General features: G+C 42.5%; 1 protein-coding gene across 11 annotated transcripts in view; it reads right to left on the bottom strand.

Moving 5' to 3' along the window:
* The window catches only part of LOC119651012 (sex determination protein fruitless), an 852,573-nt gene that overhangs the window by 109,245 nt on the left and 727,909 nt on the right, over positions 1 to 15,419 (bottom strand). The window contains exon 1 of one of the 11 annotated variants that reach the window (XM_038054306.1): positions 2,971 to 4,256. The exons of 8 other annotated variants lie outside the window; for them this stretch is intronic. In XM_038054306.1, the coding sequence (XP_037910234.1) occupies positions 2,971 to 2,978 (8 nt within the window). In that variant the 5' untranslated portion in view covers positions 2,979 to 4,256. Of the gene's footprint in view, positions 1 to 2,915; positions 4,257 to 15,419 lie in introns of those variants that run through there. 2 more of the 11 variants (XM_038054304.1, XM_038054307.1) reach the window with 2 other exon arrangements.

Below are 15,419 nucleotides of genomic sequence, written 5' to 3'. Positions count from 1 at the left end.
AGTTTGAATTCTTCAATGAATTGATTGATTCAAACCTTTATCATTGAATTAAGCAGATTAAAAAATACATTCATGAGAGCAATTGGACGGTGACTAGTCAAAGATGTTTGTTGATTATACGATAATTGGCATGCATACTGTTGTGGAGATATGGACATTAGTCCCACTGAAAGGGCACCCAAATTCTGCAGGCAGTAGTACAAATTTCGTAATATCTGAAACTTCGATATGGAATTTGCCTAACATAGTGCTCCATGATTGGTTTGTACCAGGGTTCTGAAGCATCTCCGGTAGTAACACTAATAGTGGCGTGACATTTCGGCTCCTTCTGAAAATTCTATTAAAAGAATCACCCTAACCCTCCGACGAGTGAATAGATCCCTGAGGACCTTTTTGATTTTTGAAGCGATTTTATGACCATTTTCACCAAAGAGTGGTACCTTCGGCCCGACATGTATTCCAGAAGTATATGGTTTTCTGTGTTTACAAAAAAAAATCGAAATAATCCGGGCAGTAGTTTAATCTTTATAAGTATTTACTTTTGTTATGTACTTTATTAGGGTAATAGGCCCTCACGGACCTTCAAACATTTTTTGCGCGAATTTTTGTTTTCCTTTTGCGTTTATGGAAAATTCCGGAATTTGTATCCGCTGTTTACTTGTGAAGTATCATTTGGCCATCGGGGTAGTCAAATTTAACCAGATGAACTCCAAGCTGACGTGAGAATCCTTTGATAAATTGAGAACCCTCAGGCTGCACACCAAAGACTGGGTACTGCAGATTTTAGGGCACATTGGTGCACAAGGTAACGAAGTTGTAGATAAACGGGCAAAGAAAGCGGAAAGCGATTTACAGTCATAATACTCAGAGAAGAAAAAGATCAGTTAGCGGAATCGTACTGAATGAGCTCACCAGGAATAAACTATAAACTAAAAGTATTCGTAGGGTCGTGAAAACTTATCCAAGAGGCATTGATCATTATGTCTGAGAACATTAAATTTATTCAAGTGGTATTCCCGCAAGTTACTAGGTTGAACTACTGTCAAGGGAAGCTTAAGACAGTTGAAGATATGTGAGAGGGGTAGTGAAAATTCTGAATATATCCTGGGGCAATATTCAGCACTAGGCCATAGCTCCGGTTCTCAGACAATAGTAGACTTAGCTGTGAGTGATTACTAGAATTAAATTAAGGTAATAGCCCTAGGTGAATTGGTTGACCTTAGTGCAAACCCAGATGTCTGCAATTACTTACTAAGCCAGACCTAGACCTGATACCGATGGATTCGCTGTTGATAATGATGAACCTGAGTGAGCGCAATGCTGACCGCATTCCCCTCTCAGTGTACCATTGTTGTCTATAAATGAAGCGCTCTAACATAGCTAACACTCAGGTTTAATTGGCACTGCGCTACCACCAATCATTATTATTACAATGCCTAGTACATACTTATGAATAGGAGGAAAACACAAGAAGATCGCTAAAGTTGACATACTATTGTTGAGATAAGGACATTTTACCCATCGAAGGAAGGGGTACACAAATTCAGCAGGCAGTAGTACAAATTTCGTTTGACATGGAATTTGCTTAATATGGTACTCCATGATTGGTTTGGACTAGGGTTTTGAAGTATCTCCTTCCTTTAGTAAATGACAAGAACTTAGGTAGGTGTCGCCTGCCTACCAGCGACTCAATGTCTCGTTCTGTTCTACACTGCCAACAGTAATATGTTCAAAAAAGATTAATATAGAGAAACACGGATGACGTGCAACAAACCTGAGCCAAAAAAATAGAGGAAAATATATCGTTTTTGCCAATAGCATAAATATTGACATCAGCTCTCAAATGTTAACTGGAGCTTATTAGTTACTATTTGGTTGCTCAAAGACCGGAGGAGCTCAATTGGAAGGTCTTACCACATCCACATTATCCCTTAGACCACGCCTTCATTCGATCAAAAGTCAAAAGTGATTTTGACGAGGAAAATTTTGGCACCGGGTCGAATGTTAAAATCTATTTTATTAGTTTTATTTCACTAGACTCTTGGGCGAATTCGCCGAGCGATCTAAATTTTAATAGCGCAAGAACTTTTCCACTCGCCCAATATAACAACAATAGTTATTAATGCTCATGGGAAAGGAATTCCAAAAAGCAGTTTTAGACATCGAAGTGAAGTCTTAAAAGTTTTTTTGGAAGTGAGAGGGTATCAGTGTCAACTTCGAAAAACGTTTCAAAATTTAGACCCGTCAGGGCTGAGGATTTCGTTTTAATAGGAAACCTGCTGTTTACTGGAATTTTGAACACTTTGAAGATTGCATCACTTTTTGTAGTGGCCACCCACCTTCGATAGAGGTTCGCTTCCGAAGGTGTTTCAACCGCCGCGGCACTGCTGAATTCATGTGGTCCAACTGGGTAACTTATGGTCCAATTAGGTGACCAAAAAAGGTCCAAGTGCATATATTGTCCAGCACGTTTTCCAAAGGTCTTGGAAAATCACGGTTGGTTCAAGAATGTTCACCAGAGCGGCAAATTATGGAAGATTCGTTTCTAGAATTTATAATACTTCGTTCAAGATGCAAGGGGGCGACCTAATGTCCCTTTTCGTACAAACCGTGTGTCTCAAATGAGTACATACTTTCATGCATACATACATATATGAGTGAACCAGTGAATAGGCGAAGAAACCAACGATGAAGCGCGAAATGACATCATCTCGCATATAATGTGCAGGCCAAAACCTAGCAACAGAATGAACATCTTTTTAGCTCGCATTTGAATTCGTCGCGAATCTTGGATAACAGATTGTTTCTAGATTTTCAAAAAAATGGTTTAAATGGTGTAAATGATTTTGCTTGATTGCCGCAGTTAATTAAATTGATTAAAAAAATTAATTCAAAGTGCACTTTCGAAATTTTACCTTAAAACACAAACTGAGGGATGAATGGTGAAGATAGAAACTTCTCAAAAATTACCAGCGCATTTTGGGATTCTCGTTGCAGCCAGTGTATGACACGCAAAAATCACAGCTCAAAAAAGCTCAAATACCATACAACACATAGATAACTACAAACACTTTAGAGGGCCTGGGTCTACGCGGTGCCACCGAGGAGTATCTTCGATTCAAAAAGTGCGCGCGCGTTTAATATATATCACAAAAAAAAAAAAGATAGATTTCACACAGTAGATGCTTGGCACAAATTTTCGCGTTGATTTGATCCAAGGTACTCAAGAATTTCGCGATGGAGGAAAGGAAACAGTTGTGTGAAGGAGGTCGATTGAAACTAGCAAAGGGACCTCGGTAACTTCGTACTTGCCCTAAGGGCTACAGTGTTCAACCGTGTTATCACAATTAATTCCAAGTGTATACCTTTTGCGCCGCATTAGATTCGATTTTGGCGGAAGCGTGGTATCAAAGGGGTCGCATCCTTCTCAAGGACGACTGGCACCTCGCTAATCGGTCGTTCCGGCCAGAGTATCTATCACAACACGAACCTCGTACTACTCCACCACAGCGCACTGCACAGCCAATTATTTTTTTTTTCTGGGTAACACTTTGAGCCTAAAATTAAGATTTCGTCACATTCAGTGGGCCGAATTCGCGAACCCTTGCATGCGAAAATCACGGATTTCCCCGACACCAGGCCAAATTCCAGATATACCCCCTTTTCGGGATACTAAGCGCGATCGGATTTTGATACAAAACACACGCGGAAGCGGAAACGAATCTAACTATCTTTTCTGAAAATTTCAAATCTGCGAAGAAAAGATATTTTTGCAAAAAAATTGTTGGGACTGAAACGGAAAAAAAAATTTGTGAATCGCGTAGTTTGAAGGTCAATCGCTATATGCTTAAAGATTATGAACTGAATGTTTGGCAAAAATTTAGGACACTATTGTATGTTAACGTTTTTTGACGGAAGATAAAAAAAGCTCACACTAGTACTAGTACCCTTATACAATACATAACGTGCGAATCTGTTGCTCTCTCTGAGACACGCTCTTATGGGCCGAGCCCGATTCCAAGGCAGTGTTGGCAAACTTTTTTTTGCAAATAACATCGTCATTGGCATCGCGACGAGCCGCGGCCGCCAACAAACTTGCTAAAAACTCTTGTTTTATAAACTTTATCGGTTTCAGCTCGCCAAAGTCTTCTATCTATCTATCTTTTTTTCCAACCGCATTTCGCATTCGCGTATCTTTTCTCATTTGGCTATTCGCGAAAAGCACACATGCAATCGGCCACTCAATGGGCTGCCTGTTGTCTGACCCACCAAATTAGCCACCCGAATCCGCGAAACATTAGTGGGCCTCCTCTCTGGCCTCCCAATCTCTATCCCTTCCACCGGTCATCAGTTAGCACCTCTTGCCTCTCCCCCTGCGATAAAATCTAACATATCATGTGTCTCTCTAGTATGGCCTATAACACACTACATTGCGAACCTACTATACTTTAGGTCCCTTTACTGTGTAGAAGGTGCCCACACGAAAGCATGTGTGAGCCAAGCTGGAATTATATTGCACGTATGGTGGAAAGTGCTTAAGGAAGAACAACAACAATAGTAATAGGGAGCACACGAATGAGCAGAAGTATTACAGCAAGAATAAGACAATCATCAACTTTAGGCGCTACTAAAGATTTCGCGAATCTCCGAACCCCAGCCGGAAATCGGTGCAGCCACTGCGGATTCAAATGCTCCCGCATACGACATGGATTAGCCTCTCTTCCTCTGGAAATGCTCCTTACAATTTTCCAAAAAAGCGAGGCAAAAAGTCTAGTGATTGACAGAAATCGCTGCCTATGCAAAACTGGCGAAAAAAGGCAAAAAATCTGAAAAATTACAAAGTATCTTGTATCTTGTATCTATAGCTTTTAAACGCAATCAAGTGGCTAACATGATTTCAACTGGGCACTAAGAATCTTTCAGTGCACACCTGTAGTAGTTAAGATTTAGCTAGAGCGTACAGTGTGGCTTCTCAGCACTGTCCACATACAGAGCAAGTCACTCAGGCAACCACCACAAAATCAAATTTCAAAAAGTATCTAATTTAAAGAACATATACGTAGCCCTAGAAAGCGGTAGTAACCGCTAAAGAGCAAAAAGTCTGAAAATGTGCAAACTGTATAGCGAACCCGAACTAGTACAGCAGCCGCTCTCAATCATGGTATTCAGTAATTTCCATCTATTTCTCGGTGCAAGCTTGCAAACTTTTATTCGCATTCAACGATCCCCACTTCGCCATAGATACCGGAATACATGCAAACCAACTAATAAACGCCAAGCTCCATCGAGAATTCCAAATGTGCTCTGAACACTCCATCCATCGTCAGTGGGGAGCGCTTCAGATACTACATATTTTCTGCAAATACACTTTCAAAAAATTTTGCGGCTTATTTGGACACCACCAACCAAAAAATTTGCAATAGTATTTCGGCAAGTCAGTTGGACCGAGCAGGATAGATACTATTAGGAAAAGAAGATTGATCGGGATCGCGCTAGCGCGTCAGAAAGCTGGGAGAGCGAGTCGTGGGCTCGTCACGATAATAGGACTGGGGCTAGAGATAGACACTCCACATTAGTCTCATTACCTCCGCAGTAGCGACAACAGAAACCACGATATACCAAGATCTCGATCTTGGCGCTACTCAGAGGCCTCATTATTATGGGAAACTCCTCTGCAGGGAAAAGTATCTGAAATTGTACGCGGGTACAAGTGTATCTGCGATTCTTTCAGAGCAAGCTGTACATTTGAGAGTTGGGGCGGCCAAAGCAAGAGCAATGTGGATGACGTGATATATTTATGTATATTAAAAAGTTTGGCGATCGTGAAGTGACTACGAAGCGACGTGGTTTTGTTATGGGTCTGTGTCGCGATCGTGATTCTTATCTTAAAAAAAAAGAGTTACGCAATCTTAAATTTGGTACTGTTGGAATGAGTTGAAATTCTTTATTCGGATCAAATGGGCTCCAGTCAAATTGATCGTGAACTGATCGAAGTAAGATATAAGTATCTTTATACTCGCATAAGCTACTCCTGGCTTTCTCGTTGATATGACCATACATACTATCCAAGGGAAGTTATGAACTAACTTTTATGTATCTAGAGGAGCATTTGAATCTTTTAATTGAAAGAAAAAATCGGGCCAACAGATGTAACGTCCTCAAAGCCTGACAAAAAATTTACTTCGGCCTGAACTTAAGATAGATTTCACTTCAATATAATTCGCACTCAAGTTGTGTTGGCGATTATATATCGATAAATGGAGCGATTACCACCTGTCAGAGGTGAGACAACGTCTGATGAGTTGCCTCTGCACTGGACGAAACAATCAGTCAATTTTTTTGGAAAACTGACAAAAAGGGTTTTAGTTCAGCAGAATGCTTAGAGAATAGGCGTACGGTAAGCATGCCCCCATTTTAGGCTAGAAATTACACTTGAAGAACCATCACTGAGGGTGGAGAGCATGTTTGTTAGTCAATCTTTAAGTGCATCAGTAAGTCTGTAGAAGATTTTTCGGCTTTTGTTTAATTTTTTAATGCAGACACCAGTAGTACACACCATCGAGTATATTTTCGAGAGCTCGTATTGATACGGGGAGTGGCGACCCCGAGGTGGTCGAGTAAGTAGTTTTGACCCCCTAGCTGGCATATCACCTGCATCCTAGGTAGTAGCCCCGAGAGAGTTTCTCGGTGAAGAGTGAACTGCTAATGATTGATATGTCTCGGGACACACTGGAAGTCCCCGGAGCCATCAACAACTCCTTGTCGACGCCGATGGGGTGATGTGAGCCTAGCTCTGCCAAGGTGGTAGGTAGGGCGTGCATCAGGAGCCAGCCTCTTCGCGACCCTGGTCGGGTAGCCTGCATTGAATCAGTATTAGTTGACCGCGTTGTCCCGAGCGAGCGCTGATCCTTCCGTGAGTTCCGGGATCAACCAATCGTAGTTGAGGCCTCAGGGGACTAGGGGGCCTCCAAGATATACCCGTTCCTGACTATTGTAGTCCGCTCTCTTGGACACGATGTGCTGCAACGAAGACGGGAACCCAGATAGTACCATGCAGTGCTATAGTTGCGGAAAGGGGCACAGTGGAAACTGTCGAAACTAACCAAATGGTTTCGAATATAAGCCGAGTGGGAGGGCTGTCGACTACTCTGGCGCAAGCTGAAGAAGAAAGGCTTATTAAGTAATGCGCAATTGCGAAGCGCCTGCGATCTACGATGTTCCTCCAGAAAAACATCAGCAAAGGAGTGAAAAACGTGCTGATGGAGCTGGAGGAGCTCCTGGTTTCATATTATAGGCAGACATGGAGAGTAAGAGAAAATCCACGGGAAGCAGAAACAACCGCGCCTCCCAATAAGAACACTACGAGTGCCAAACAGATCGCAGACAGCCCATTAAAAAGTGAAAAAACGAAAGCGGTACCTGAAGGAGACTTCACTCAGGTACTCCCCAGGACTCAAAAGAAGAGGGACAAGAGACAGCAACTCGTCGCGTCATCATAAAATAATAATAATCGTTGGCCCAACAATCCATATTGGATCAGGGCCTTAAAGTGTGTTAGAGCACTTCATTCAAGACCGTAACGGTACACTACAGCACTATGTTGCACTGTAGGAGGTAATGTGGTCAGCATTGCGCTCGCCCGAGATTATTACCCTGATTTGACTCAGGTACTCATTCACAGCTGAGTCGGCTGGTATCTGACGTCAAATCACGATACAAATTGCACTCCTACCCAGTGAAATTTGAACCTCGACCTTCCGTACGATACCCTTGTGCTCTAACCACTTATCCGGACACTCATAAAACCCTTTGCTTAAAATTGCAACACGGAGGACGAAGCACCAGAAGAAAGGGCGGGGAAACGAAGGAGGACGAGACCGCCAATTTCTGCTTATTAAGCCGATGCAAGGCAAGACTTTTGCAGAAGTCCTTAGTGAAATCCATTACAAGAACAAACCCGAAGATAGCATAGCGCAAGTGTCTTCCATTCGTAAAATGAAGGGTGGTGTTGTCCTAGTCGAACTAGGTTCGAGGACAACAAATAAAGTTACGTTCTGTAAAGCAGCCAAGGGGCTTCTGGGAGAGAAAGCTTTTGTTTTCAGGCTGGAATCCACGTATTCTCTGGAATTCCGAGACCTTGACTGCCTCACAGAAAAGAAAGAACTAGAAGAGGCCATCAAACGCGAATGTTTGGAGGTAACCAATATCCGGATTGGTATCACCTTTGCGATCTCCCGAGGCCAAAAACTCGTTGCGGTGGAAGTTGTCGGACAATACGAATTGGTTTGGCAGTGTGAATCCGGGCCATCTCAACCAAATGTTACAGATGTTTGGATTATGGGCACACGTCTGCAACCTGTCGCGAACCTGACAGTAGGGTATGCGGTAAATGCGAACACCTGCAATGAAAAGGAAAGCTGCGTCCTATGCAGGGATCATGGTGCGCCTTATGAGAACGTTGCGCACACTACGGGCTCGGAGCGGTGTCCAGTCTTCAGAGCAGAACTAGAAAAAGCTAGGACGCGGTCAACATAACATGATTCGCATCCTACAAATCAATATGCACCGGAGTTCAACCGCTCACGAGTTGCTAGCGCAGTTCGTTGCGGATACCAAAGCTCCAATGCATTTGTAAACAGTGGAAATTCCAGAACTTCGGAAGGAGTGTCACAGGCTCCCCCGCTTAACACAACGTTTAAGCGACCGGGAGGAGGCATGTAACATAATAAAGGAGTACAAGTCAGCGCAGCGAAATAAGCAGGAGCAAAGCTCGCTGTTGGCAGGATCTGGTCATCGAGTTGAATGGTGACCCGTGGGGACTCAGTTACAAACTGCTAATCCGAAAAATCGGAGCTTTGCGGAAACCCTGTTCACTTAAGGTTCTCTATAAAAGAGCGGAATCACATAGCTGCCGAACTTGTCAGATGGTACTCCTCATAACGCTTGTCGTCAGAAACGCCTTTAATTCCGTAAAATGGAAAGACATTCTAGGGATACTAGACAATACTTTTCACGTGCCGAATTATCTCTTATGGATATTGAGGGACTATCTGAGGAACCGGTCCCTGCTTTGACCCTCTAATCAGAGAAGGATGGAGGTCACGTCGGAAGTAGTACAGGGATCCATCCTATGGTCAGACCTCTGGAACGCTGTCTATGATAGTCTACTTAAACTCGACATGCCAGAAGAGTAGCGGTTGTGCAGATGATGTCGCGGCACTTGTTACTGGGCGCACTGTAGAACAGGTGCAAAGCAGATTCGGCATATTGATGCGACGGGTAAGCGGATGGATGATTGCTCATGCTTTTAATCTTGCACTGGAAAAAACGAAGTAGTCATTCTGACTAAAGAGAGAATTCCGACCCAGCGTTCCATATCGTTCGCTCCCTAACGCACGAGGGCATTGCTTATTAGAAGCATTCGCGCAGTTGGATATAGCTCTAGCCAACGAAGGTGATGTAAACACTTATCGTAAAGGGGGATCTGGTTTAATTGTAGATCTGACTTTTGTCAGCCCTGCGTTGGTACATGATATGTCCTGGCAAGTTAGCAAGGACTTCACGTACAGCAAGCACTAGGTAATGAACTAAGGAACTAAGGACAGAGTCATAGGGGGGACACCTGCACCCGGCAAGCCGAAATCCCAAAGAATACCAAGATGGTCTGTAAAAGCGATGCTTAGCAAAGCAGGCACCTCCACGTATAGAGCTCTTCACGTCACACAAAGCATCTCTAAACCATGTGATGGACCGATGCCTAGGAGATGCTCGTACCCCACTAGAAGACCCAATTATTAGTAGAATAGCGAACTTGCCAGCCTTCGATTACTTTAAAAATTATAATAAAAATTTATTTTTCCTATTCGTTAGTGTTAATTTAATAAATTCATCAATTCGTTCATCTCCGCAGATCACGTGCCATATACTGTTGTTTAAAATAACCCAGAATTTATTTCCCCAGCAAGAGAGAGGTTACCGATACCTTCCGGCGGCCACTGAATGTGACGCCGATTCCACCAATCACCAGGGATGAGCTGCTGGATATATCTGCAATTGAATAGGCGATAGCAAAGCCCCGGGTCTGGACGGCCTTCGAGCTTGCCTCCAGGGGAATAGTCCTCCTACAGACCCATATGTCTTCTAGACACCATGGGGAAACTATTCGAGCGGGTAATTTATAATAGATTACTTCCGAGAGCCAAGAAGGCCTTTCAGATCAGGCATTCGATAGAGCCAAATGGCGAAGCCGATCACGACGAGCCGACCCCGCTTGTGAACGGGACAAAGGCTGAAGAAAAAGAAGAAGAATATGGGTTCCATAAACCATTGATGTCATCAAAATGGTCACTGGCTTGGCCGAAAATCCAATTCACGGAAGGGGCTGTACATGTAAATATTGACGATGTTTCCCTGGACGTCTCAGATGATGCAGTGATCGTTGTCTCGGGAATGATGCCGATTGACATCCTGGCACACGAAAGGATGAACACGAATAACATCAGGTCCATCTTTCCTTCATCGCAAGTGAAAAAGGGCGAAAAGGAGAGCAGATAGATACAGGGATGTTACCCGTCAGAAAAGGTTCGTTGCACTTACAGGTTGATCCCTTCCATCGGAGAGTGGCTTTAGAGAGAGCATAGGGAGGTCAATTATAATCTTGCCCAGTTTCTCCCCGGCCAGGTTTAAATTGGACACCTCAACTTATTGTCCAATGGCGTCCCAGAGGACCCAGCGCACGTATTCTTTCAAGGCGCCAGTAAACTGATTTTAATAAGGACGGCTCGACCGAAGCGTCAAATTGTGCGTCAATGAGTGCCGCGATCGAAAAGGAGGATCCGCGACGGATCACATCCTCGATCAATGTTTCTCCTGCTTCAGATGTACTGTGAGGCGCGGCCTGCTTTGACATCCTTAGGCTATGATATTGGAGGATGTCCCTTTTCCACTTGAGTTTTGCGGGGGTTCTTAACGTATGCAGAGACGAAATATTAAGATTGGAAAATACGCGAGCTGTGGTTGAGTAAGAGTGAAATTGTTTCAAAATTTCTCCACGCGACGTGTTTACGTGAAAAGGAGGATTGTGAATGTGTTCTGTTGCAAAAGAGTGAAGAGCTTCGACCTTTGTTAAAGTGAACATAATTCACTCGAAACAGGTGGTGATGCTTTCGGGAATACGTTCCTGAAGGACATAGGCTTTGTGGACTTGAGGATCAACGCTAAGCATATCAAAAGAGCATAGTGGCATGATCACGGCCGGTGAAAGAAAATACAAGTCCGGGGTTCGCGTAGAAAAACGGGGTCCGGGATGAAAATTATACGGGTTGAGATAAGAATTATGCGGGCCCTGCTATTATCCCTTTTTCCTATAGAAATTCATATTCTGGATCAAAAGCCAGAATGAGGGCTCTGAAAACTATTCAACCGTTCGAAACAAACTGGGGAGTGAGCGAGGTAAAAAAGCATACTGATGATGTACGTGATCAGAGAAACACAGCCAAATAATTTCAGCAAATCCTACGAAGGAATTGAACAAACCATACAAGCATCCAAACTATACAAGGCCTTTGCCAACGATATTCTCTGTCTGTCTGAAAAGGGAAGCGGGTTACCGGAAATGATATAGGCCAAGAAGTCAGCGGATGGTTTCCTCAGCCAGGTAGAAGAGGTGTTAGAGGTACAAACAGAAGTTAAAACCCAAAAGCAGGAATAGTAATCGAGTGCAAGGATCTAGACGAGGGTACGTCACGGGAGGATATTTGTGTAGGGCTAAACAATTGAAACTTATCGTATAGAATAGAGTGCAATGAAGGGGATGAAGAAGGTATATGGGGGTACACAGACGGCTACTATTAGCCTTCTGATGGAATCAGCGGTTGAACTGAATATTTTGAGCAAGCAAAGAATATGTGAGGTCGTATTCTGGCTTGGGTAGCAAGTATCTCTTAACAGATTCTTCAGATGCCTCGATTCCGGCCATTTTACAGTAGAATGCACTAGCCAAGGCAAAGTGTGTGGAGAAGAAGGCCATCTAACCAAAAATTTTACTGGATATCGACGATGCATATTGTGCAAAGGGAAAGAGCGAGTGGACGGTCTGCACGTTGTAGATGTCCGACATATACGAGAGAATTGAATCATAGGGCTAAATAAGGTTAATACCTCTCCACCAGGGAGAGACAGTTCACGACGTGTCCTCACAAACCATTCGAGGGTGGACTGTGGACGTGGCGGTAATCTTCGAACCTTACCAACGGAAGCGCTCCATGGGTGGTCGATACATCTGGAAACGTTGCAATATGGGCATGCGTAGGGCATTCCTAAAATTATTACCGGTGATTTCGGTGATCTTAACGGGTCTTGAAGCGGAGCGAGTAGCAAATACCAGAGGGGAAATCTTACTTGAAGTCTTTGCGGAGTTGGTCATTATGCTAGCCAACATTGTATGTGTGTCCGACTTCCTAGTTAGAGGCAGGAGGCTACTCAGCCACCTTAGGAGGGCCCCCTTGAAGTCCGCGAGCGAGGCCTACACCATTGTAGCGTCAGCGTCGACTAAAGCCCTTCTTCCAAGAAAAAAAGGCAAGTAGGAGGAGAGGCGCGCGACGCGTCCCTTTTGAGTTGCGGCGTTGAGGCGGCAAATTGAGGGAGCCGTACATCTGGTTCCCCGCTTATACCACCATTCCTTTCAGGTGGGGGTGGAGTGTATCGGCGAAATGAGTAATTTGCTTGTCAAACGCATGCAAGTGCAAATCGCGGTGACCATGATAACGAAAAAAAATTTTTGACAGCGAAAAGCGCTCCCATTAATTTTGTGCTTTCGAAAAAAGTGCGTATGACAGACTTACAAAAAGACAGACAGACATACAAAGGAATCGACAAACACTAATTCAATGCAAGGTTGGAGTTTCGTTTTTCAAATTTTTTAAAAAAAAAGGAATTTCAGTTTTTTTTTTAAATATCTAACGCTAAAGTTGCTACCCACAGAAACCTTACCTTGCCAATTTAAGTATTAACAAACTGGTTCTAGATAGGTCCAAGATAGCTGCCATCTGGCTAGGGAATAATCCTAAGCAAATCATGTTTTCCTTCAGAATAGGCTGTCTGAACCCGGGAGTTTTCGGGAAAATATCTATAATCAAGTTTGTCAATAGCAAGATACGCGTGGATATAAGAGTAATATCCGTCCATTTTTTTCTTTTTTCTTTTTCAAGCGGTTGTTGGAAACTAAATAGTATTTGCCTTCCAGATATGAGGGGAACAACCCTTCAACGAACCAGAAGAATGCCTGGGAATCTTTTACACCGATGGCTTGACAACAGAACAGGGCTTTGGAGCAAGAGTCTTTTCCTTGGGATAACAGTCAACAGTCTACAGATTGAAATGTTTGCGATCCCAGATGCACAAATCTGGGCGATTGACAAGCAGAGGCTCATCGCAAGCTGCACTGAGGGCCTTGAACACCTTTGATAACCTCGAAAATCATCCAGGAATGTAGAAAAAGTTTGAACTCTTAATTTTTGTTTGGAATTGAGGAAACCTTGAGCTCGTCATTAAGAAGATAGAGCTTCCTCAATTCCAAATAAAAGTTACTTCAACTTTGGCCGGCTGTAAATGTAATTCGCACCCATGATGTATTTGTGGATTAACATAAGGCCACGAAGAGCAACTAATAACCATTTCGATCACGCTGCTCCCAGGGCAGATTCGAGACAAGGTCTGGTGAGTTACCTTTGTCCTGGACGAAATCGTAGCCGTCTGTATGTTGTTTGAATTCTATTGCTAGGTCTAATACAGTGAAATTACTCCGGGTACCTGAGCACTGTGGTGTAGAAGGGAATTAAATCGTAGATGTCTTAGCAAAAAAGTTCAATTTCTCCCTTGCGGACGGAAACCAGCAATTAGAGTATAGGTGTGCCACTTCCTAATTTGCACATGCCCAGCAAATTTCATCTCAATAGGAGTAGCCCAAGAACTCTACATAAAGAAGGAGCAAATTAAGTTTCTAGGCAGCACGGAATGACATTGTGGGTTAGGCACGATAGATAGTTTCCTTGTGTATGTTTCCCATGCATCACATACACGACACTATGTAACATCAGAGTAAATGCGCATATGCAATGCTTTTCTTCCACTATACAAATTCAGGCAGTGCGCCGGAAGACGAATCTCCTATATATAGCCTTCTTTGCGTAGCCGTTTCCGAAAAAAAGACAGATGGACAGGCGAGCAGATAAACAGACAAAAATTTTGACATCCTTTGTCACAAACTTCCAACAAAGACAGAAGCTGAATCAATGTGGATAAAAACGAGCAAATTTGATTGCCTTTACCTAATCAGTATAAACAAAAGAGATATCTTTGCATTAGACTTGCTGCATCGTTATAAATCTGCGCTAGTTACTCTGTTACAAAACATTGCGAAAAATAGATATCACTTAAAACTTTTAATAGTCGTCATCAAAATTCTCATCCTGGACTTTCATACTTTCATTCTCTCCATTGAAAAAGCTGGGAAAGCCTCACCTCAAAAACCAGAACTTGAAATAAATAAGCGAAGAATGTTGTTTCAGATACGAGAGAATTTCAGTTGTTATGGAAATTGCGTTTTGTTAAATTAGATATAATTTCGTTTCGATTGTTTATGCTTATTTTAATTGTACCATCAGCAGCAGGCATACCATTTGGAAATCATTTTAAGAACAATTCAAATATACCTGGTGATGTTCTAATCCTTATGGTTAACTTTCACCTTTGCGTAAAATAATATTTACCTGGTGAGGTTATTTTGTTAAATATATATCTATTTTTACATGTTAGATAAATATATAATCACCTGTTGTTCTGCTGACATTCTCTTGTGTAATTAAGAAAAATTTATACACAGTTGTTTTCTGCATCTTATTTTCATTTCTGTTTTGTATTTTCTTTAAGTTATATTTGCAATAATTGGAAATAAGGGTGACAACCTAGATAGAATATGTATCTGAACATTTTTCCGATACATTGTAAACTTGAAAGTTGTTTGATTTGACTGTTTTTTCGGCACATATTTGAAAGGTTGTCAGCGGCTGAAATAATGTTTAATTTCTTTTTGTTGATTACAATAGAAGTTGAACTAGTTTTTTTTATCAACATATTTTTCGCGAAGGTACAGATAGAAAATTATGAAAGAGATACTCAATATAAAATAACGGTTGTTGCCTTTTCTGTGGCTTTTTAATTAATAAATAATAAAAAAATGGATATGAGATTGAAATGTTACATGCATGAGCGATCTAAGTGGTTTTTCATGCAGTCTGGGCTGCATTGCACAGATAAATGAGTTTCTCAGTAAGTAGCAGTGACTGGTTCGTTTCAGCCGAAACAGAAAAAGAAATTATCCTTCCTTTTAGAGAAGAAAATATAAAGAAAAACTTTGAAAG

This window comes from Hermetia illucens, chromosome 3, assembly GCF_905115235.1.
Source record: "Hermetia illucens chromosome 3, iHerIll2.2.curated.20191125, whole genome shotgun sequence".
Lineage (NCBI taxonomy): Eukaryota > Metazoa > Arthropoda > Insecta > Diptera > Stratiomyidae > Hermetia > Hermetia illucens.
Note: the sequence above shows the minus strand (reverse complement) of the source record. Positions and strands in the feature narration are given on the sequence as shown.